The 22,082-nt window shown below is 40.7% G+C and overlaps 3 protein-coding genes across 7 annotated transcripts; 1 reads left to right on the forward strand and 2 right to left on the reverse strand.

The window, feature by feature from the left end:
• Positions 1-2,856: 2,856 nt before the first annotated feature.
• letmd1 (LETM1 domain containing 1) lies at positions 2,857-7,822 on the reverse strand. The gene is made up of 9 exons (XM_020104730.2): positions 7,664-7,822; positions 6,760-6,914; positions 6,468-6,583; positions 6,061-6,143; positions 5,737-5,923; positions 5,445-5,546; positions 5,152-5,304; positions 4,189-4,285; positions 2,857-4,017 (listed from the first exon to the last, which is right to left on the reverse strand). Exons 1-9 carry the CDS (start codon positions 7,777-7,779, stop codon positions 3,938-3,940), a joined length of 1,089 nt encoding a protein of 362 aa, XP_019960289.2. The 5' UTR covers positions 7,780-7,822; the 3' UTR covers positions 2,857-3,937.
• A 606-nt stretch (positions 7,823-8,428) lies between these two features.
• On the forward strand, positions 8,429-11,823 carry LOC109640631 (gametocyte-specific factor 1). Of its 5 annotated transcripts, none has more exons than XM_020104733.2 (7): positions 8,429-8,569; positions 9,409-9,534; positions 9,646-9,752; positions 10,429-10,558; positions 10,643-10,726; positions 10,976-11,033; positions 11,503-11,823. In XM_020104733.2, exons 2-7 carry the CDS (start codon positions 9,450-9,452, stop codon positions 11,576-11,578), a joined length of 540 nt encoding a protein of 179 aa, XP_019960292.1. In that variant the 5' UTR covers positions 8,429-8,569; positions 9,409-9,449; the 3' UTR covers positions 11,579-11,823. The 5 variants fall into 5 exon arrangements, with proteins under 5 accessions (XP_019960292.1, XP_019960293.1, XP_069383758.1 ...); XM_020104734.2 differs by having other exon boundaries at positions 8,431-8,569; positions 9,369-9,534; XM_069527657.1 differs by lacking the exon at positions 8,429-8,569 and adding an exon at positions 9,019-9,212 and having other exon boundaries at positions 9,369-9,534.
• A 4,722-nt stretch (positions 11,824-16,545) lies between these two features.
• On the reverse strand, positions 16,546-21,526 carry nr4a1 (nuclear receptor subfamily 4, group A, member 1). Its single transcript, XM_020104699.2, has 7 exons — positions 21,389-21,526; positions 19,202-19,974; positions 18,961-19,090; positions 18,710-18,873; positions 18,421-18,623; positions 18,148-18,326; positions 16,546-17,668 (listed from the first exon to the last, which is right to left on the reverse strand). The coding sequence occupies exons 2-7, from the start codon at positions 19,970-19,972 to the stop codon at positions 17,412-17,414; spliced, it is 1,704 nt and encodes a 567-aa protein (XP_019960258.2). The 5' UTR covers positions 19,973-19,974; positions 21,389-21,526; the 3' UTR covers positions 16,546-17,411.
• Between the last annotated feature and the right edge of the window lie 556 nt (positions 21,527-22,082).

Genomic DNA, 22,082 nt, shown 5'->3' on the forward strand with positions numbered 1-22,082 from the left:
ACACATGAACAAAGGGCAAGTAGAGTTTACACACAAACATTAGAAGTGGACATTTTAAAACAAAGCAAGTGTAAACAGATGAGTCTTGCTCTGTAAATGTCCACAAAGTTTACAGAATGTAAGTTGAAGAGAATTAGAGTTGGAGCAAAAACCTTAAAGGTCCAGTGTGTAAGATTTAGGTGAAAGGGAACTATTGGCAGAGACTGAGTGTAGAATAATCCTCATGATATTTCCACTTGTTCGTTTCATCTAAATTGTATGAATTGTAGTTTAGCCTACTCTGGAAAAGGCCCTTTATAATTAAATACTTTATATTTACGTCGAGGGGACCCTCTCTATGGAGGCTGCCATGTTTTTTACATTAGTCCAGACTGGACAAACTAAACACCTTCTGAGTTTTTTATGACAACTGAAGCTACCACAGTTTCTTCTTCATGTTTGGAAGGAGAGGGTGAGGTGAGGGGTGTTCAGCTGCAACATGCACACTGTACCTTTAAATGCACAGTGTCCTTAGATCTTTGGTGTGGAAAGATCAACAGTCCCTGATCTGACCTCAGAGTCCTGCTGTTCTTATGCTATAGGAGCCGGACATGTAAAGCTTAACAACCAGGATCTTGAGCTTCAACCCTGTATGTTATAGGAAGCCAGTGTGAAGGCCGGAGGATTTTGGATTGGGGTGATACGAATCAAGAATGAATCTGTTTCTCTTTTCAAAGCCCCGAAATCTTTTCAGTTGTCTTACATTTCTTAAGATCATTTTTTAAAATCTAAATTTAATCAGTTTCCTGCTGCTCACCTTGTCCGTGTCATGTTTATTGATTTGAAAACTAGGTATTGTCGTTATATAAATGCAAAAACTGACAAAAAGGTCCTGGAGTTGATCCGTCCACTTAGAGTATACGTTTGCACCGACGAGCCCCAGCGGCAATAGGCATTATGTTTAGTATAGAGAATTTGGTGGCCTGTAGAATTTAGCTTAATCTCAAACTACATCTACAGCGATGTTTGAAGTAAAATAATGTGTAATGTGTATAATAGTGTAGGTGCAGTTCTTGAGGGTTTGGCTTGAGGTGCCACAGGCTCAAGCCACACCCCAAATTATGCATTCCGCATTGTGGTTAGAGGGTTTAACTGGAGCCTCACACCATGCCCCCCAATTGATTTCACTTGATACCAGCAACACAGAAATGATTCAATCCAATTTCCATTTCATCACAACATGGTGGAGACAGATTTCTAAGTGGCTAGGTGTTTTTAATTGGGCAATTTCCTCCTGTCAACCATCTCCATAGACTGGCATGGTTCGAAATATCTATTCACCCAAAGTTAGCCATCATGTGTCACACCCTATGTTTACCCGCTGCCTGTGTTCGTGACTTTTATGATCAAAGGAATTTTCTGCCAGGCAAAGAAGAAGAGCAACAAAGCAGCCTCAGCCACACATTTGCAATTGCTTGAGGAATAATCCATTGTCAATTGCATTGTAATACACACAGAAATAAAAATGTTGAAGCCTGAAGAGCAGATCCATATATTTACCACCTTGGTAACTGTACAGGTTTTCAAAATGAGCGGTGCTCTGAAGAAGTCGCCATCCGAGAACATTGCCAACTGCTCAAAACAACTGATCAATCAGATACTGGAAGGACTCACTCTACCGGAGGGTTTTTTTCCAGACATGAACATGTCCAAACACTTGGCAAAGGTTGTGCTGAAGAATCTTCAAAAGCAGTTTGATGGTCAGGATGTAAAGCAGGCCCTTCTGACGGAGGATCCAGATGTGAAAGCTAAAATCTTGCAGTGTTTTCAAAAAGACATCTCTGATTTTTCTCAGCAATCAAGAAAGGAGCGTTACGACCGATTCTACAAATGGATCTGTCTGGTTGGAGCAATACTGGGGGTTATCATGTTCATTGCAGCCATCGTACTTGCTTCAATACCATAAAATCAGCAGGTTCACTGTATATACATTTAATATGCTTTTCTTCTCTGTCAGAAATGTAAACAAAGTCTTAAATTGTTATCAAAGAAAAACAAAACTTTATCTTCTGGGGAAAAATGTCTGGTACATGGTTTTACTCCGGGTGCTGCAGTTTCCTCCCATGTTTTAAAGCAAAATGTTTTAAAATAAAATACTTTTACAGAATGTTATTTTTTAAATCAAACATTTACAACACTGACTCGTAGGCACACCAGTATGCAATGGAAGAGAGAGACTAACAATGTTAAGGGATATTATGGAGAGAGAGAGAGAAGGAGAAAACTAAACGATTAGACACATAAAATGGAATTTGAATATCTCTACAGGATGTATATATTCACCTAGTGACAAGGGATAAAAGTCACCTGCGATTTAACTCATGATTAGATACAAATAGAAATAAATACAAACCATAGATCACATCAATTTAAAAATGTTCCATCAGTTGTGTATTCTTTAATATTGATCAGAATCTGTGTAGATGTCAACACTTACTATTTTCTGTCATTGCAACAAACTGCTGCCTGTGAATCAGTAGTTAATCGTGTTAGTCTGTTCTAGTAAAACAAGCTTTAGTTATTACTGCATGACAGTCACAGGGCTCTCCATCACCTGCTATGGGGAGGAGAGGAGCAGGTTTGAGAACAGTGCATCTTTTCACTCTGATGCATTTCATGCAAAAACGCCTTGGCTTTTGAAGTTTCAAATTAAATGGCTTCAATGCACTTGGATGAGTTTCTCAGACACAAACTGTTATTTAGATAAGCTTGCTTCATGGTTTCACTGTGCTAGAGGCTGCTGTTTCTATTTCATTAGAGACTTCAAATCAAATCTTAATTTTCTGCAGGTGTAAATACAAACCGGTAGAAATAATGGACCATGTAGGTATTTATTTCAGACACAGTACAAGCATTATAAATAGTATTGGCACAGCAACACCACATTCAAAACTGGAGCAGATAATATCAAATACTTAAAAAAAGATCCATAACTTTTACAACTCATACTGCAGATGACATTTCCCATTTCACAACAGCAAACCCCTGCGCAAGGGACGTGCACTTCCTCTTTGTACCATCACCCTGAAGTCGGCAAAAACCTTGAATGAAATGTGCTCACGTGTTCTGACCAGGACAGTTAATGTCATTCAGCCCCTAAAGCAAGAAAACATCTCGTAAACAAAGTAAAGTGCCATCACAGCAGATCTGACTCGTACAACAAGTTCAGCTTCTCATCCAACACACCAGCATGAATGTTTTTGGAGTTCCTTCCACCAAGGCTCTTATAAGGGTTATCTACCATTTTGCCATGACCAACATTATCCACAGTAAAAAAATATATGAGCAGAGTACAAAGTGAGGTATCGGAACATAAAGCAAAAGTGAATGTGAATATTTAACCCACATAAAGGGTCTGTGTGGATTGTTATGAATGGAATGTGTCCAATCAATTTACCACACAAGCAAAATATTAACAGATCACAAAGTTCTGCTGAACTGTCACTCGAAATCTCCTCTTTGTCTTTGCAGCTTTGTAATGTGCGTTAGCTTGGAAGTAAACAGATGTCAAGTTTGTGCCTTAAAATGATACAAAAATCAACAGCAACAAGAAATCACGATATTAGCTTAACATCACCACTTAACATAGTTCAGTGCATCATAAACAGTAAAACTGCACCAAGCAAGATTTTAAGCCAAAATATACTTCTGAGATTGTCCTTATGTCAGAGTAGAGATGTCGTGGCTAAGACAAGAACTTTAATTGGCAAACAGGACAATGCTACAGCGTTTAGCAATGGGTTGGTTTTCTTTATTGGCAGACCCACGTTTCCTTGTTTGCTTTTTATTTTCCCATAGGATCTTGCCAAGAATATTTTTGTTGATGTTAACAGATCTGTAGGATGTTTTTCTGCCCAGTGCACGAATGATCACAACACAGACTTCTTCTGGCTTCCTGTCAGTGGGACCTTTTCACAGCATTCGGGTAGTTGGCAGAGAGAAACACAATGTTGTGCAAAAGCAGGGAGACCTCTGACTCTGCAAAAAAAAAGCAGCATAAAGATAACATGGCATTTTACAAAAGACAGACCCATCACTAGCACAGGGTTAAAAGAATAGTTTGTCATTTTGAAGAAAAGATAAAAGCAAAAAGTCTACTTACTGAAATGTTGAACTATTCTTTTTGATATTCATCAAAATGAAAAATACCTTTCAACGAGCAGGAAACCTGAAGCCACTGGGATAACCACTCCTGGCACTGGTTAACACCTAGACTGTCAGAGTTGAGTCCTCTAAAATAACAAGCCTAGAGGGGGTCAAATCATTGGTAAGTACAGTTTACAGAGGGCTGAACATTGTTTGGCTGGTGAGTACACATTTATACAGAGCAGCGGCGGTTTTAGGCACGGGCGAACCGGCAGCCGCCCGGGGCAGCATTTTTTCATGTCACGTGGGGGGCGGCACGAGCACTTAAAAAAAACATCTGCGCCACAAAACGGTTTTCTATTATCTATCATGTCACAGTGTGTGGGGAATTGGCAAATAGGCACCACTGCTTTCTGAGAAGGTGCCGCACGGTGCACAGAAGCTGTGTGAGAAGGGGAGGGGCGGGCGGGGGACAGTTCACCTCTGGGTCTCCCAAATAGAAACGGACAAGGGGGGGGGGGGGGGGAACTAATACACTAATGAATCTTCCAAATAACACACATCTCATTAATGTTATAAATACAGGCCTATAATTCCTGCACGTTTTTCTGAATTGTGTGAAATGGCTAATTAAAATAGGTGATACAAAACGATTACGTGGTCACCCAGGTGAATCGGTTTAGTCTTGACTGGTCGTGAGTGACAGTGTTGGGGGATGCTATTTAGAATATTTATTCTATATTTTATTTGTATATTGTTAATTCATTAAATTTTACATTATTGTTGTTCTCTGCTCTTGTTACATATTTTTATATATCCGATTGTATATATTTGCCATTTTTATGTATATAGTGTCTATTTATTTAAGTTCTAATAACTTCTACTGTTTTGTCTCACGTAAATAGTTATAATAAAACACTGGCTGTTTCTGCAAAGATTTGTGTTTATTTTTTTGGGGGGGCTTGGAGGTTGTCTCGCCCGGGGAGTAACTCAATGTAGAACCGTCACTGATACAGAGCGACTGACCTGTCGGAGTTCAGATTCACTGAGCTGATGAGGGCCCATCCTGCTGAGGGCGCGGTCCAGCTGCATGAGCTCAAAGGCGTGACTGTTCAGCCTCCGGCCGATCAGGAAGCCAGGGAGGCGAGGCGTCAGGAAGAGCAGCCGGCTGATACGCCTCTGATTAACCATGAAGGAAACAGAAGAGACCGTTCGTCTTTAGTGTTGTTCAGTTTCACCGAGCCCTTTGCATTTGATTATCAACCGTATGAGCAGTTTGTTTTGTGCAGGATGTGAATGAGGAATGGAGTCTCACTGACCATGTGATCCACCCTCATCCGCTTTATGCCCAGAGGAGGTCCAGAAAACAGGCTTCGGACAGCAAGGATTTCAGACACTTGAGGGTTTGATCCACTTTTCACCTGAAAATGCACCAAAAAAACCTCTCATGCATTCCTTGATAGAGGATCAGCCATTACAGTTGTACTCAAATGTTTAAGCAAATGACATATTTTTTCCAATAAATAAGCAAATTAGTAAATATAGGTTTATTGAGTAATTTCATATGGATGAGGAAATATTTGTGTTTCATCAACAAATATAATCTCTTACTTTAGTGCACAGATCTTTTAGGCGACTCTGAAGCTGACTGTCTTTGACTTTGTGGCTGGTGTGCTCGAGGCCTTTGAGCACTGGCAAGTGTTGCCGCGCCCTGAGGGAATTATACACTCTCCGAAACTCTACCTGCTGCCTGGCAGTCCAGAAGTGAGGGATCAGGAGCTGGCGGGGAAAAAAGTACCTGACATTGAACAGGTGGGGATGACAGGAGAGAGAGGTGAGACACATGGAGGGGTGTTTAACAGTTCGAATTGCTTTGCTGAATGTGAGCCAAAGGATGCCAAAACTAATTAAAAGATGATTATCACAGTAACTCACATCAGGACAAAAACCAGGTAGTTGGCAAAGGGAGGGATGGATATCATCACCAGCGGGACAGCTTTGATCACATCTCTGCGAAACTGAAAAGCATGTTTATTTCCAACAAGAAAAAAAAAAAAATATATATATATATATATATATATTGGACTGCAACAAATGATTATTTTTAACTAAATTAAAATGGCTGGTGAAATTTTCAAATATATATATATATTTTCATTTTCAGTCTAAACTCCAAAGATATTCAGTTCAATATCAAATATGATGGAGAAAAGCAGAATATATTTATGAAGGTAATATGGTTGATATTTGTATCTTAAAAATTATATCACTTAAGAATAAATATCAATATATAATATATTAATATTAATAAATCATATCAAATATAAATCAAACTGACCCACCTGTCTAAGTTTCTCCATCTCTCTGTAGGGCAAATCCTGGAACTTAACTCTACCAGTGAACATCTTTACTTTTATCCTCCTCACTTCTTTGGCATCTTGGTACAGTAACTTAAATCCTTGAGTGAAACAATGACAGCAATTAAATGTTCAGTTGGTTAATGGTGATAAAAGACATTGATGAAACAATGGGTGCATGAGCCATGTTCAGCCCACAACACATTAAAGTGCAGTATCACTTGAACAATCCAGAGTATATCCCAATACCTCAGAGAAAAGATAACCATGGTTTTACCTTCCACAAAAGTATGGTAGAGCTGATAAAAGCTGGGAAATCTTCTTTTGAGGAACCCTTCATACTTGCTATTTGCTCGTTGAAGGCGGGAGGTGACGTATCGACCAATACCATGATTAACTTTGGATGTTGAGTAGATTCTACACAGAGGTAACCTGGAAATTTGAAAAAGCATATGCGTGAGTCCTACTTTAAGTTTGTCTTGGTCCAGTTCACAAAGAACGGTTGTGTGCCTCCGCCAACCAGTGCAGTTTCCATGTACATATTTCGACATCTTGGGGACCTTTGACCTTTCACACGTAATCACTTTATCTGAAATCTCAGTCCAAGTGAAACAAAAGTTGAAGAACAAAGGAAAGTACACTCTTCTTATGTCACACATTTTATTTACACTTTTTTAAAGCTTGTGAACAAAGATGAAGAAAAATAAAAACACATGGATCTTCAGGAGTATAATAATAAAAAAACTCATAATTATTCGTGAACAAAACAAAATGTTCCAGTTTAACTGGTGATCAGGTTCACTGGTTTTCTTTGTCTGCATTGCAGCCTCTCTGAACAAATGTCAAATGTTCGATGTTGATGCAGATTTGCAGATTCGTCAAATCCACAAATGATCGTTTATATGATTTAAAAGAAATAAATGGCGGACATAGATAACACAGAGGAACCACACACCCTGACACCGCTGTTTGTGTCCCCCGAGACAACAATGTTGTTTAGGTGAGACCTTCAACATGTTCATCAACACGTCACAGATGTCTTCATGTGGAACTCAGATATTAGAGATAAAACAAACTGGTCATCAGTCACTTAGTTTAGCTTAGCACGGCTTCCGGTGAGATGTGAGTAAAACTGGGGGACAAGTCGTGGACAAGTGAAGCCGGAAGGATTCAACACTCACCTGGACTGACAGGACACAGGTGGAGAATAGAGGACGGTCGCTGTCCCGTTTGTCCTGAGGACAGACAGTCTGACCAAAGACAAACGGCGACAGAGGCTCGAACAGGACAGCGCCATGTTGAAGCGCAGTTACCGTAATGACGCTCATATACAGTAAAGAGAACAGTTACCGTAATGACGCTCATATACAGTAAAGAGGACAGTTACCGTAATAACGATCGTGAACGGTCAAGGACACAATTACCGTAATAACGCATAAATCCATAGGTTAAAACCTCTTTATATACAGTCTATGGTTAAAACAGAAAATTACCGTAATGACGCTCATATACAGCAAAGCACACAATTGAACAATTGAACGATAAAGCACACAGTTACCGTAATAACGCATATGTGAGTTAAAACCATAGGTTAAAATAGAAAGTTACCGTAATGACGCTCATATACAGTAAAGAGGACAGTTACCGTAATAACGATCATGAACGATAAAGCACACAGTTACCGTAATAACGCATATGTGAGTTAAAACAAAAAGTTACCGTAATAACGCTCATAAAGAGTAAAGCACACAGTTACCGTAATAACCGATATAACTTACCGTAATAACGCTCATAAACAGTAAAGCACACAGTTACCGTAATAACCGATATAACTTACCGTAATAACGCTCATAAACAGTAAAGCACACAGTTACCGTAATAACCGATACATTTTCAAACATTTTGGTTCCCGCAGGTGAGGATGGATTGGTGTTCAAACAGGAAGTGACGTAGCTTCGAACAACTTTAGACCACGTGAGGGGCGGAGCCTCCATCGAGAGAGACTTCGCTGCTGCAGGAAAAAAAACAAACCGGGTCTGGAAACAACGACTTCATCACGAGACTACACTTTATCTGTTGAGCTTCAGGTACATCCAGGAAGATGCACTCAATGCTCAACAAACACATATTCTCCTTGCGTGTTTTAAAGTCTTAAACTCATTTGCAAACGTTGATATTGATAATTGTTACTGTTTGAGCGGTTGGGCGCCTTGCAACGGTTTTGTTTGCGAGCCTTGTCTCCTCCATGTTAGCTTCAGGGACACGGTTTGTGTCCTGTCTCCTCCATGTAAGCTTCAGGGACACGGTTTGTGTCCTGTCTCCTCCATGTAAGCTTCAGGGACACGGTTTGTCTCATGTCTCCATGTAAGCTTCAGGGACACGGTTTGTATAACTCCGAGAGACACTTTGAACCACAGTTTAAGTTGCAGCGAAGTTGAGTAAAATCCGTTCAGTCCCTCGCAGAGACGCGCCAGTTTTGAATGTGTGCGACAAGAAAAACGACAACCAGTGAACTAACACGTGACAGAACATGTGGCCCAGCTGCGGGATCACCTGCAGAGAGTAAAGGAGCACGTGCTAAAGTTTGGGCTCCTGCAACTTCACAGGAAAAGACACAGACAGCACAGACACAGCCCGAGGCCCAAAATACGAGGACATTGTTGAAAAGAGAGGAATTCTGTAGTGAGGAGATATTTTGGAAAGTTAAATGAAAGCATTTTCCCCACCAAGGTTATTCTACTAATCCTTTTGACCATCTGAAGCAGAAACGACAAAGCTAGTGATTCGATTTGCATCGTGACAGATATCGATATCTACTGATAAGAGTTCCGACCTGTTTTCAAAAGCTGTGTTCTTATTTAGCAACATGTTTCTTTGTTTGTCAAGATTTCCAGGCTAACCTTCATCGTGTGTCTGATCTTCCCAGCTGACCAGTAGGGGGCGTCCTCACCAGATCCCAGTTCAGAGATGGCGAACATGTTCAAGTTTGGAAACACCATTGGTCCATGCAGGACTGGTTTTATTGAGGGGGCACAGCGGGCAGAGGAAACGGGTAAAACTAATCATAGCAACTCACATTTTCAGCGGCTTTAAATGTTCCATGTTTTGGTCAGTGTTAACGGCTGAATGCTTTTGCGTTTTTCTGTTTTGTTTTTTTTTTTAGATGAGAAAGGAAGCCTTGACCCAGACAGACTTTTGCAGTGCCCTTTTGACAAGAACCACCAGATCCGGGTGTGCCGCTTCCCTTACCACCTTATAAAGTGCAGGAAGGTGAGTCGAGCACTTGTATTACTGCATCTATTGGCTGTTTATGAAAACACAAATGTCTGAGTCAGTTGCCTTTAGACTTTTTCAAGAACTTATCCTGCCAACCGCGTAGTAAAATGTCCGAGTGAGCCCATGTGAGAATACAGCAGGAAAATATCGTGAATATTCACAGCGAGTCAGCAAGTGGGAGTGGAATATGTCCAGAGTTCATAGCTGAAATGGCTTCAGTGATTTATTTTGCATATACACCAGTTTACTTGGCTAAACAAATGCAGTTTAACACAGCAGGCCTGCAGTAAATGTATATATGGTAAAATATTCTAAGGAGAGACAGCTATTTCTAATAAACTACTCATCCATGTTGGCCTAAAAGTTCATTTTGAACTCGTAAAGAGGAGTTTACATGTTTCTTGTGTTTTTTTTAATCTAAGAAAATCCCAACCAGACCACAGATCAGTGGTTGTTTCATCACATTAACAGTGAGAAGTTGCCAGAGCAAACATAAAATGAAGCATGGAAATTTCAACCATTTTGTTATTTTTCTGTCTCATGAAAATTCAGAGAAACTAAACACTGAAGAGGAACTTTTTTTCTTTTTGGAGTTGTATGAATTGACGCGCCTCATGGCACGACAGACACGTGCACGTTTAACTGTTCAGCTTATCTCTCACTGATGCAGAATCATCCAAAGCTGGCCCGTGAGCTGAAAACCTGCCCCTTTAACGCTTGCCACCTCGTTCCCAGGCATGAGCTGACCCGCCACACTGAGACCTGTGAGAACAGAATATCTCTGGACCCTGCTGCTGTCGGTGAGATTTTCACTTCACTGTCTCTTCCCTTTCCCTGCAGATGGAGTCAGTGTGTGATCTATTTGAATGCTGCTGTTTTTACAGGTGAAAGCACCAATGGACACGTTAAATGGCAGGTCCCAGCCAGCACCTGGGTGAACCCGAACATGGTCGAGAACTGGGATGAAGGTATTATTAAAAGCCACAACTTATTTCTTTTTATGTACTAACCTGTTGAATGCATGAATAATAGCTCGTCTGCTACACATGTTAAAGTTGTTTCATTGTGAAACACATAATTTAACTGCAGAGCAGCTGTTGGTAAAGATAACAGGGTCTGCAACACTTGATTACCCATGTTACACTTTCCACCGGAAGCCGAGGCCGATGCCGCTCTAAGGCTTTGAACACACAAGGTAACAGTGTTTTGTTTTGCAGAGATCGATGATGAGGCTCCCACATTCACATGGGGTAAAAACACGGCCTTGAATCAAAAGTAAGTGTCCTGCTCCACCTTGCTGACGCAGCACTCGTTATATCTGACAAGGAAGTTAAGTTTTCATTTCTATCTGCTTGTCTGACTTCAGGATTACAGAAAAACTAGGATTTTATTGAAACTTGGGGGCAGGGTGGGGTATGGTCTTTCAAAAAGATCTTTGATCACAGTTTCAGCGCCTCGCTCTCAAATATGTCTCAGAAATAAATAATTACAACACTTCCTGTTTCAAAGTAAATGAACTGTAGCATTTTGATTGACTGAATCTTTTTCACTTTCCTTAATATTATGAGATGGGGTGTTTTTGATATTTTTATGACTTTCTTCAGGAATGATACAGAGATGAGAAAAACATCAGGCACATTTATGGGACTGGAATCTATGAGTGTTGAATTTTGCTGTGGGGCCATTTTATTTGGAGCATATTTTCTTTGGTTTTTAACTTTTGCTTTGTCTCGTCTATCTGCAGACCCAACTTTGCCACCATCAATGGTCCAAGTCTAAAAGGGCCGGGTGTCCTCCCAGGGCCGCTATTTAACCAGTAAATTAGTTGCGCTAACCTCCCAGGCGCTAAGTGTAGTCCTATGTTTTAAATTTGGTTTTAACAAGTTTTGTATCTTACTAGGTCTAGTTTGCAGATATCTCATTTTTAGTAGCATGATGTGACAAATAACCTTAAGTAGCAAATATTGATTTGTTTTCTGTACTGTCTTGTATTAACCCCTGTTACTGTATCAAAGGTTTGCTTTGAAATTGCGTGTTGTTTACATTAAAGGAGTTCAATTTGAAATCCTCTTGTGTTGACTGTCGGTTAATGAAACAGAATCGTATGTTGGGTCACCTGATTGAAAATGTGAGCAGCTCGTTGATAATTAAGCTCAGGCCGAAGTACCCGGATCCTTAAGTTAAAGTAATTATGAATCCAGCTTAAGATGCAATACAATCACAAACAAAAATCCTGCGTAAGTATTTTCAGGTTAACAGAATGGTTTGTTTCATAGTGATTTAATGACGTTACATGATTAATGGAGAGTAATGTGTAAGCAACATTTTATTGGGGGAGATTGTTTTAGCTAAATATCAAAAAACTGAAAGAACATTGTGAAAAGAGAAAAGACCCGAAACAGTGTTTTGCGTTAAAAGCGAACTGTAATATTCTTTTTACACTGACGCATCTATCCATGTGTCGTAGAAAACTACAGGACCAAGAGTTGGTTCTGGGCTAAAATAACTTGATAAATGATTTCTGCTATGGCACAAGTGCTTCAAGGCGATCATTTATTTTGAGTTGAAATATCTTTAAATTTCTAGAGAAACCAGTTTCTACAGCTGTCAGAAGATTGCAGTAAGGTTTAAAACAATTGGCATCTGAAATGCATTGAAGCTGAAGTATTAAGAAGCAGAAGATTAAAATACTTTTTCTTAATTAGCACTGATTTGAGCACAATGCCTGAATACATTTATTTAGTTGCTAGAGAAAAATACAGTGGGTCTAATGCTTTAATCTGTACACAATGTCCGGCTGCAGTGCATGCAAGATATTTGAAAATTGAGAATTATTGATCAAAGAAATAAAATGCTATGAGGAGACTCTTCAAACATGTGTCATAGCACGACCACTAGTTGGCACTACTTGTCCATTTTTAACCGAGAAGCAGCACAAACCGTGACGCTGACTTTTCTGCCCACGTTCTTTTGAAATGTGATTATTTTTGCTTTTATCTTCTATGAAATGAAATTGCTCCTCAAACATTTTTAGTTATGGAAGGTAAAAAAAATACCAGATTTGGCTGCTGAGAAACGTGACCAGGTGAAGGCTGTAAAGGATTCAAAGTGAGGAGTGGGTGCCAGGGTAATCCATGTGTGAGGGTGTCCTGCCAGCGCTCTGTCTTATCTAAGTGGCATTATTGACTTCATGTGATGATGGTCTATTTTAGCTGTGGCTATTATTGGAAGTGTTCAAACAAGCTGTGTACTGTGCTGTAAGGATCAGATATGACTCCTCAGGACTCAGAACCTGGAGTCTGTGCAGGGGCCTCAAATAGTTCGAGGGACCACTGCGTCTTCTCTCATGGACTGTTACTATATATGCATATAGAGTGCTAACTGAATGAGAGCAACCTGAGCTGGTCACTGAGCAATCTTCAACGACATATCAGCCCCCTGCAATCTAAAGCCGCTGAAGTTTATTGGTTCTCAGCATGAATATGATATGAGAATAAATGTTCTCAGAGTTTTAAATACTGTGGGCGTTTATCACTGATAATTGTTGAGTCGTCACCGTCTTTATAAACAAAATATCACTCAGACACACGTCAGACTGTTTGCCCATCAAAACATTTATTTAATTAATTTACCTGATCGTATTAATAGAGTCTTTGCAGAGGCCTCTTCATCTGTGACGTGTTGATGAACATGTTGAGGGTCTCACCTAAACAACATTGTTGTCTCGGAGGACACAAACAGCGGTGGCAGGGGGTGTGGTTCCTCTGTGTTATCTATGTCCGCCATTTATTTCTTTTAATTCATATAAACGATCATTTGTGGATTTTGAAAACAAAAATTTTGTAAATAAAATGTGTGAAACCCTAAAAATAAATCTACATAAGTAAAGTATAGTTAAGTAAATTTACTCTGTTACATACAACTACCATCTAGACTCATTTGGTGAAGAAGTCTCATGGTCTCCATCATATTTATTTCCTACATCACGTCTGGGCGGCTCCGTCACCAGCCACGTGTTATGGTTCTTTACCAGCTCTGAGTAGAATTATACTTAGTTCAGCTTTGTTTAGCACTTTTGTTCAGATGTTATCTCATGACCATGATTCATATCCTAATACCTCATTCAATGCTAAAATAATTTGATGCCAAAATCCTTCTGTCCTTGATGAACTCATGCGGGAGCTTTGTGATGAATTGTCGTAAAATTGTCGTTCAGACATTCATTCCATCTTATCTTATCTCATTTTATCTTATCTTATCTCTTTATGACCGTGTCATACTGACCGTGTCATACTGCTTAGTTTTGAAAGTATCCGGTACTTGACCCTTGACCCTGACCTGTCATTTCAGGGACAGAATTCAAACAACTCTGAAATTTGAAAAGAAAATCGACTTTTCAACAAGAGTATAATTAAATTAATGTTTTTTTTTTTTTAAATAAACAGTCGTCTTCCTAAGACACACAGTATTTCACCCCAGCTGGTCACATTGATAGTCAAAGCAAATGAAAAACCACCCAGCTTCAACAGGAAATGATATTTAACTTTAAATCAAGTTGTCCTGCTGCTCATTTAGTTCATTTTTGATTGATTTGTGAAACAGGAAAGAGTTAATGGGACACCGCTGGTCTCATTGAGATATGACCCTTAAGAAACCCGTCACGCTGCAGACAAGTTGTCACCTTTAAGTGAAACCAAAGCCTCTCTGTCGGTCTTGCTTTATAATTGTGACATTCTCATGTTCTCATAGACGTACGTGTCTTGTACAATGTGTGATGGGCAGTCTGGGGCTGCCCTCTAATCCTGTAACTCTGTCTGAAGCTTGTGATCTTCTATTAACGCCGCCATTTCATACTCCACTCAAACAAGCTGCCATCAGGTGCTTCTCTCTCCCCCCACTTTTCCCACCGAGTGAAGTTTTGAGGATCATAAGAGAATTGTCTTAATTGCACCATCGTTATCGAGATCTGTAATAAGAGTGATGCTGACTTTGTCCAACTGCCCCTTGTTACGTCCAAAATTTTAAAGGTTGTCAAGTCTTCCAACTGGATTATTAAATTACATGACAACCCAGAGAGAGAATTTCAGAATCTGTAACTGAAGAAAAGCCTGGCACCGGCCGGTTGCTTTGGATACAGACGGGTGACAAATCAAAAGAGAAACCTGAATAAAGGAGAAACAGAACAAATGCAGATGCTTCCACACCCGTAAAATCATTACCTCTATTTTTATTTCAAATAGCCATCTATTGCTTGATGTTACATCAGTTTTAAAATCATGTCTTCACTTTGCATCCTGTATTTACGATTTCAACCTTGAAAATGCTTTATTGAGAATGTTTGTGGTTTTTATAGAAGAAAAAAACATAATTTTCTTAATCTTGTTTTTCGTATTTGTTGGTGTTTTGGGGTCCAATACGTTTATATACTACGACAAATTGAAAAAATAATTGTCTGGTGATGTAATAACCTGAAAACAAAGACGCCAAACAGTGGGATGGTAAACTTTTTAATGTGGTCAAAAAAACAGCCCAGGGCTCCTGATGGTTATCATTCACTCATGCTCTGCGGCAGACAGTTGCTGAGCAGACCCAGTTTAATCCGACTCTGTCACAGTAACAGGTGGAAAAGATCTGTGACCTTGACAGAGGGTTCACTGTTGAGGCACAGATGTCAGGAGCTTCAGTCGAAAAGATGCTCAACTGCTCGCTGCAATAGGAACAGCGACCAAAATGATATGTGCGTTTGAATCCATGGGAAGGACAAAAGTGAATAGGGTGGGAAACTGCTGCGGACACATTTGATGACTGTGATGCTTCTGCATTTGTGTGATGTGCACAGAGAAGCTTGAGTAGTTTTTACTTCTACAAAGGAGATTATATTTTTGCCATCGTCCAGGTTTGTTTGCCTTTTCAGCAGGATTTTTTTTTCCCATTCCACAAAACTTGATGGGAGGATGGAACATGGGCCTCAAAAGAACCAGCTGAGTTTTGGCATTGATCTGGATTAAAAGGTGGATGCAGGATATTAATTTTGACTTTGCGAGTCAATACTTTATGCATCTTGATGAAAAAGAATCATGCATGCAGGCATTAGAGAACTGATATCTATGAGTGTGTGCAAATCGATGCAGATTCAAGTAAAGACACTATAATAATGATAGATACTAGAGTATTTAAATGTGGTTTCATAAGAGGGCTCTTGTACCTTGTCCTTCCTGCGCCATTCTAGTTTTTACATTTTGTGTGGACCCCAGGAAGTGTCGCTGATGGGAATCCTAATCAAATTTAAAAACTCATTAAATTCTAGAGTATCATAAAGTTTAATGAGCTTATAATACAGCAGCAATCTATGACCTATCCTCTATAAATAATATTTTAATGCCCTAGTGATAGTTGTATCTCCATAACATTTCAAGCAGTACGAGACCTACGTTAATGCCTCAACACAAATGCACACTTTAGAGCGTGACATTATACAATATGAAGCAGACTGAGTCATATGAGACTGTACTGGGAATTCTGCCGGCTTCTAAAACGAGACTAGAACATAACTAGGAGGGAGTTGAGCGGGTCTAAATGTTTCAGATGCATGTTCTGATCTGTTGCCAAAAGAAGATGTTACACTTGAGTCAGGCTTGCAGACTGCTGGCTCTGCAGAATACTCAGCAAAGTACACTGACATACCAAATACTGTACAACATGAGAAAAAGCTCAGTCATCTACCGTCCAACTATTTCAGAATTCAGCGTACGTTTCAAGATGTTCTGAGCAAAGATCACCGGAGCAGTTGAAATATGCATTTCCACATTTAATAAATGTTCAACTGCAGTGAATAGAACATCTATGACCCTTCCACAGACAGAATACAGTTCATGTGACAAAAACACCTTAAAACATAATAATTTACACTCAGGACTAGTTTATAAGACTGAACTGGATGATACATTAGCTGCTTAATGTCCATTCATGATACATGAATCATACAGCTCAATAATGTCTGTAGGTTTAACCTACTTATTTTGCTTTTAAATCACCAATTGCTAGTGACGGCATCTGTAGCTTTGAGTGACTCGTGCTTCAGATGATTCGATGTGTGCGGGACTCACAACATCAGAAAGTGTCTTTAAATGACAAACTGGTTCTGTGAAATCAGTTGCGTGGCTTTTTTTTCAATACTCGAACCAATTATAATCACAACAATGACTTTGTCGTACATTTTACATGCAATTTACAGTCATCCAGGTCACAAAAAGAAAACTCTACATCCTTGAAATGAAAGTGCAGATATAAGTTTAACGTGTAACTCTTTGGAAAGTGCAGTCATCTCCCCTCCTTCAGAAATATTTCCATTCATGGCACCACGTTGTATGTAAACAGTCGCCTTTTGGTCCATGAGCTGGTCTAATTCCATCTGGAGAGCACATCACACTAGTGAGAGCTTTATTTGATGCTTCAAAATACACGTCGCATCCAAAGGTTTCATAACTCACTCACTTTATAATTGAGAAGTAGTTCTTCTTCCCTATGAGCCGCATAATCCCTCAGGATTCTTCTTTGCTTCTTGCAGTTTCACTTTAAACTACCGGAAGCACTCAGTCTGTTCTCTTTGGCTCCAGATTTGATGTCACAGATCGCCCCTCTCTAATCTTTCACTCAGAATGGGAGCGTGTCCATGAAGATTTTGTCCACGAGTGGCGGAGGGGGAACAAGGTCTGCTAGTTTAAGGTAAAAGATTCGCTGGAGGCCTTGGGTGCACAGAGTTCGCAGCTCAGGCAGCTTCCCGAGAAGTCTGGACAAGTAATTGGGCCGCAAGGAGTCAGAGCCGCAGCCAGAGACATGATCTTTAAGGCAGGTGATGAGCTGGTTCTGCAAGTCCTCCACACGTTTAGGCTCCTTAAGTCCATGCCGGTCTGCAGAGGAAAGTAAGAGCAAAATGAGCATGAGCCTTAAATCTGTGTCATTATGACTTTAACCAAACAACACACATTGACTATTGTACGTGAAAGTTGAAACCGGGTTTATCTCATTTTCTTTTAGCTCATTTGAGTTTAATCAGGAGAATAGATGCAACTACTGCTGTGTGTTTTTGGTCAATCTTTTGTTGAACTCTACACCGTTAGCGTCGGCGTGTTGGCAGCGTCACTTCAGTCACGCTGGAACAATTCTTTGGCTTTTACTGAAAACATGTGGCTATGGTTAGTCTGCTGTGATATACATATAAGCCTCCCCTCTGCCCCATACGTGAGGTCGTGTTTCATTTTATTATACACCTGTCGTGTCAATCCCACATTGTGTAACTGCATTATTCAGTCCGCACCAGTGAAACCAGATTCCTCGCGCAAACTGTTCTCAACCCTGAAGTTAAAGTGTGTACAAGTGAAGCTCTTACCGGTGATTATGACCAGAGCTGTGAGACAGGAGAAGGAGGAAACGTCAAGCTTCATGCGATGGAGACTTTGAGAAAACTCCAAGATGGAGTCAATCCAGTTCCCAAAGCCTCGGACGCACTGTGTTTTGTGAAGCACAGAGCCATTGCAGAAGATGAGCTTGTCCTTTTCAGGATTGGACCTTTGAAGAAGAAAATACAAAGTTATCCAGTGTCTCAGGGATGTTTGTTGTATCAGGATCGTGTCAGTTAGGTTTTCCAGGACGCTGCACTCACCGATATGCAAGACGAAGGATGAAGAGTTCGACAAACGCAGATTCCAGCAGCAGTTCCTGATCCTCGGTGCAGAACTCAGAGAAACCTGGGATGCTCTTCACCCACTTCTTGATCATCTCCATGGAGGCCGTGAGAAGGTCATAAAACTGTTTGATGTCGCTAGCGTCCTCTTTCTGGTTCGGACTAATCTCCGTCTCTTCATACTGAAATTACAGCAGAGAAGTTTAGACGGATGCATAAATCAATTATTGCGAAGGAACAGTAAAAGGACGCGTTTCCATTTTCTTACCTTGGAATAATCAAGTTTCCCAATGTCAGGGGTTGAGTCAATGTGCGCCCTCACAAGTGAAGCTATCATGCTCACAGGAGACACTGTAGTCGTCACCTCCTGGACGACTTTGGGCTTGGAAGGTAGGCGACCTCTTCGTCCTTTCAGACTGTCTGTTCTCACAACTGGAAAAATGGCAGCATCAAGGTTAATTTAATTTTATCTATATCATCCTTATTATTCAGCAGTGACTCCTCTGGTACTGAACTCACCTTCCCTGACCATTCCTACAGCCAGACACTTCTGGAAACGGCAGAACTGACATCTGTTCCGCCTCCTCTTGTCCACAGGACAGTCCTTGGTGGCAAGGCAAACATATTTGGAATTTTTTTGCACTGTACGCTGTAAAAGAAAAGGGAGATTACTTTAAAAAGTCTCAAAGACATAAAACATTATGTGTCAGGTTTTCTTGTCCTATTAAAAACATTTCTCTTAGAAGTCAGATTTTATTACCTTGAAAAACCCTTTGCATCCCTCACAGGTTCGAACCCCGTAGTGCTGACAGGAGGCGTTGTCTCCACACACAGCGCAGCAGCCCTCGTTTCCACTTAGGCTTTTTAACTTTGGTGATAGGCCTCCATCAAGCTGATCGCTGCCGTCCAGGCTAAGGGCTGACTCTATCGACATGGCATTGAAGGTCAGTGCAGAGGGGTGAGGGTGGTTCAAAGTGAATAGGTCCTGGTCTCGTAAATGTGGTTGACCCAAATCCTCCACAGACCCTGATCCAAATGTGAAGAAAGAGGGTGCATGTGACACTGACGTCTCCTCAGCTGCCCAATATCCTGGACTGGGCGAGAAAGAGCCAAAGGCTAAATCCCAGGTGGACGCCTGCTGACTCTGGAACCCGGGAGTTGAAGGAGAAGAGGTTGAAGTGGTGCTGCCAAAATAATCTGACCCAACAGGGGACAAGACCTCATCCGGGTAGCTCAGCGTGAACGTCCCGGGGTAGCAGCCATAAACCTGAAGGTCATCCAGCTTGAAGGGGGTCTCCTGGCCTGATGAAGGAGCGACGTGGGCAGGGGTGGCAGTGACTTGGCAGGAATATGCATCAAGGTCGCCCGCTGGTGTGCCCACCAGAGAGCTGATGCTTGGCAGGGACGGAGCGGAGGCGTGGTCCCGTGGGCTGCTCATATCCACAGCCAGACTGGACATGAAGTCTAGCTCAGAGCTGCAGAGGCTGTTCTCGAACTGCTGAGATCCATGTTGGGGGTAAATGCAAGTCATGGCTGCAAAACAGAAAAAGACATCACACAAAATGTTAGAGCCAAACAGGATCTTCATTTTAACTCCTCAAGCCAGGAAAAGGACCCTGCTTTGGGTCCATTTCCTCCTCTATTTGCACAGCATTACATTATTTATTTGCTGGAATATTATATAAACCTCAGTCTGCTATTCGGGGAAATTCAAATTTGGAGATTAGGTGATAATGCAATCCTTAAGATCCTTATAAAGTCAGATGATGTTATTTTATTAGCAGTGCAAATCCCCAAAACAGATACATTTAAACACTTAAAATGAAGTTTAATTCAACCAAAGTCGGGTTAACATTCATAAATTCACTATAATGAGTGAAAACTACACAACGTATTTCTGTTCTTCATAGCAACAGTCTTAAATAATCTCATCATATGTCTCGGCTCAGATGCACATGTCACATGTGCAGGCACAGTAATGTAGGGTTGACTTTCAAGCAGGGCACAACGCCAGATCATAAAGCAACTTGGATTTCCTCACCTAATCTTAGACCAGGACATAAATTAAAGTGCAAACAATGTTTAGATTCTTATCCATCATTCTTCAAAGAGGAATTAGATTAATCCCGAACAACAAGCCCACACAAACAAACAGAACTATCTTTAGAGATAGAGGACCAAGGGGTCCAGCAACAGATTATCACAGATCTCAACATCATGGAGTCCGTGTGGGATCACATGAAGAGACGAGACTATAACTCCACAGAGGAGCTGTTCTACAAGATGCATGGAACACGCCAAGTGTACTGAGGAGAACATGAAAATGTTATGCTGTTGTTTTTCTGTGCGATTGATCATCATCATTTTTTTAATTCCTTAATTTTTCTCCCACAAATATCTGGAACTTTAAACCATTACTTTTAAAAGCATCTCTGTTTGTTTCTAGAGCTTTTGTGGAGTGATGCATATTGATGGCCACGCACAGAACAATACATTTAAGATAAGATAAGATCAGAAAAACAGGCTTCGGTAAGTTATAAGTAACATGCAATACTAAGTTTAAGGAATATTACAAAAATATAGAAAAGTATGCATGTAATTAAACTAATATATACAGAGTAAACACAGGGGAAATGTGTGTGAGAATGTGTACAATGACTGGATGGCACAGGAACCACTGATATTGCACAGACAGGTGAATATAGCACAGTTAAGAGAGTCCATCATTTCATAAGGGACATATCTGTTGTAAACACTGTTGTTTCTGCACCGAGCAGAGATGCATGTGGATATAACACAACACAATAATAATGTGAATATAACTTCACACGGTGAATCTGTGAGTCCATGTGTCATAAAGTGTCTGGTTGCAGTTCATTGTGATGAACGGCTGCTGGTTGACAGATAATCACGATGTTTTAAAAATGTCTCATATAATATTTCTCACCTGTTGAGTTTTTATCCGCCGCGTGTCATCGTCCCCGTCTCTCAACTGAGGCGCGCTCCCCCCGCGCGCTCACTGCGCATTTATACCGGCAGCGTTACCGCGTCCGTGACGTCACCACAACTCTTTCCATACAAGGGCTCGCGCGGTGGGCGGGGAGATTTCCAGCCTCCGGCCAATCACGGCCCGCGTTCGAGAGCGCGGTCGAGGGGATGACGCACTCCGGGATTCCGTTGACGCACACACACACACACGCACACACGCACACACACACACACACACACACACACACACACACACACACGCACACACACACACACACACACTGAATGAAACTCAATAAGCAGAATAAAAGTTCATATTTTTAGCAGGTGCACTTTTCACAGTCATTATTAGATCAGTTCTACATAACTCCACAAATTTCTCTTTGAAGTAATTTCATAATGATTTTCAAACAAGAAGTCAGATGATTTTTTGACTTTTTTTTTTTTTCTTGATTCCTGCTGCCTTATGCAAAAAAAAAAAAACCGCAGAGAAATTGCTTTATCTGGTCCGAGCTGGGAAAAATATAATGTGTTCTCAAATTGAAGAAATAAACTCCTTCTGTTGTGGTTAAATTCACCTTTTGTTATCAGGAGGTTCGGGTTCATTGAGGAATTTACGGCACAGCTAACGTGGGGCACAGCAGCGTTTAGCA

This window comes from Paralichthys olivaceus, chromosome 6 (genome assembly GCF_024713975.1).
Source record: "Paralichthys olivaceus isolate ysfri-2021 chromosome 6, ASM2471397v2, whole genome shotgun sequence".
NCBI classification, from domain to species: domain Eukaryota; kingdom Metazoa; phylum Chordata; class Actinopteri; order Pleuronectiformes; family Paralichthyidae; genus Paralichthys; species Paralichthys olivaceus.

Excerpts from the sequence above, each read along its gene's own strand:
- letmd1 (XM_020104730.2), bottom strand. The coding sequence starts at position 7,779 with ATGGCGCTGTCCTGTTCGAGCCTCTGTCGCCGTTTGTCTTTGGTCAGA. Across the intron at positions 6,584-6,759 it reads CTACCATACTTTTGTGGAAG|GATTTAAGTTACTGTACCAA; the intron begins GTAAAACCATGG and ends GTTTCACTCAAG. Across the intron at positions 6,144-6,467 it reads AGATGGAGAAACTTAGACAG|TTTCGCAGAGATGTGATCAA; the intron begins GTGGGTCAGTTT and ends CATGCTTTTCAG.
- LOC109640631 (XM_020104733.2), top strand. The coding sequence starts at position 9,450 with ATGGCGAACATGTTCAAGTTTGGAAACACCATTGGTCCATGCAGGACT. Across the intron at positions 10,727-10,975 it reads GGTCGAGAACTGGGATGAAG|AGATCGATGATGAGGCTCCC; the intron begins GTATTATTAAAA and ends TTTGTTTTGCAG. Across the intron at positions 11,034-11,502 it reads AACACGGCCTTGAATCAAAA|ACCCAACTTTGCCACCATCA; the intron begins GTAAGTGTCCTG and ends GTCTATCTGCAG.
- nr4a1 (XM_020104699.2), bottom strand. The coding sequence starts at position 19,972 with ATGACTTGCATTTACCCCCAACATGGATCTCAGCAGTTCGAGAACAGC. Across the intron at positions 18,874-18,960 it reads TGTAGGAATGGTCAGGGAAG|TTGTGAGAACAGACAGTCTG; the intron begins GTGAGTTCAGTA and ends CCATTTTTCCAG. Across the intron at positions 17,669-18,147 it reads AGCTCTGGTCATAATCACCG|ACCGGCATGGACTTAAGGAG; the intron begins GTAAGAGCTTCA and ends TTTCCTCTGCAG.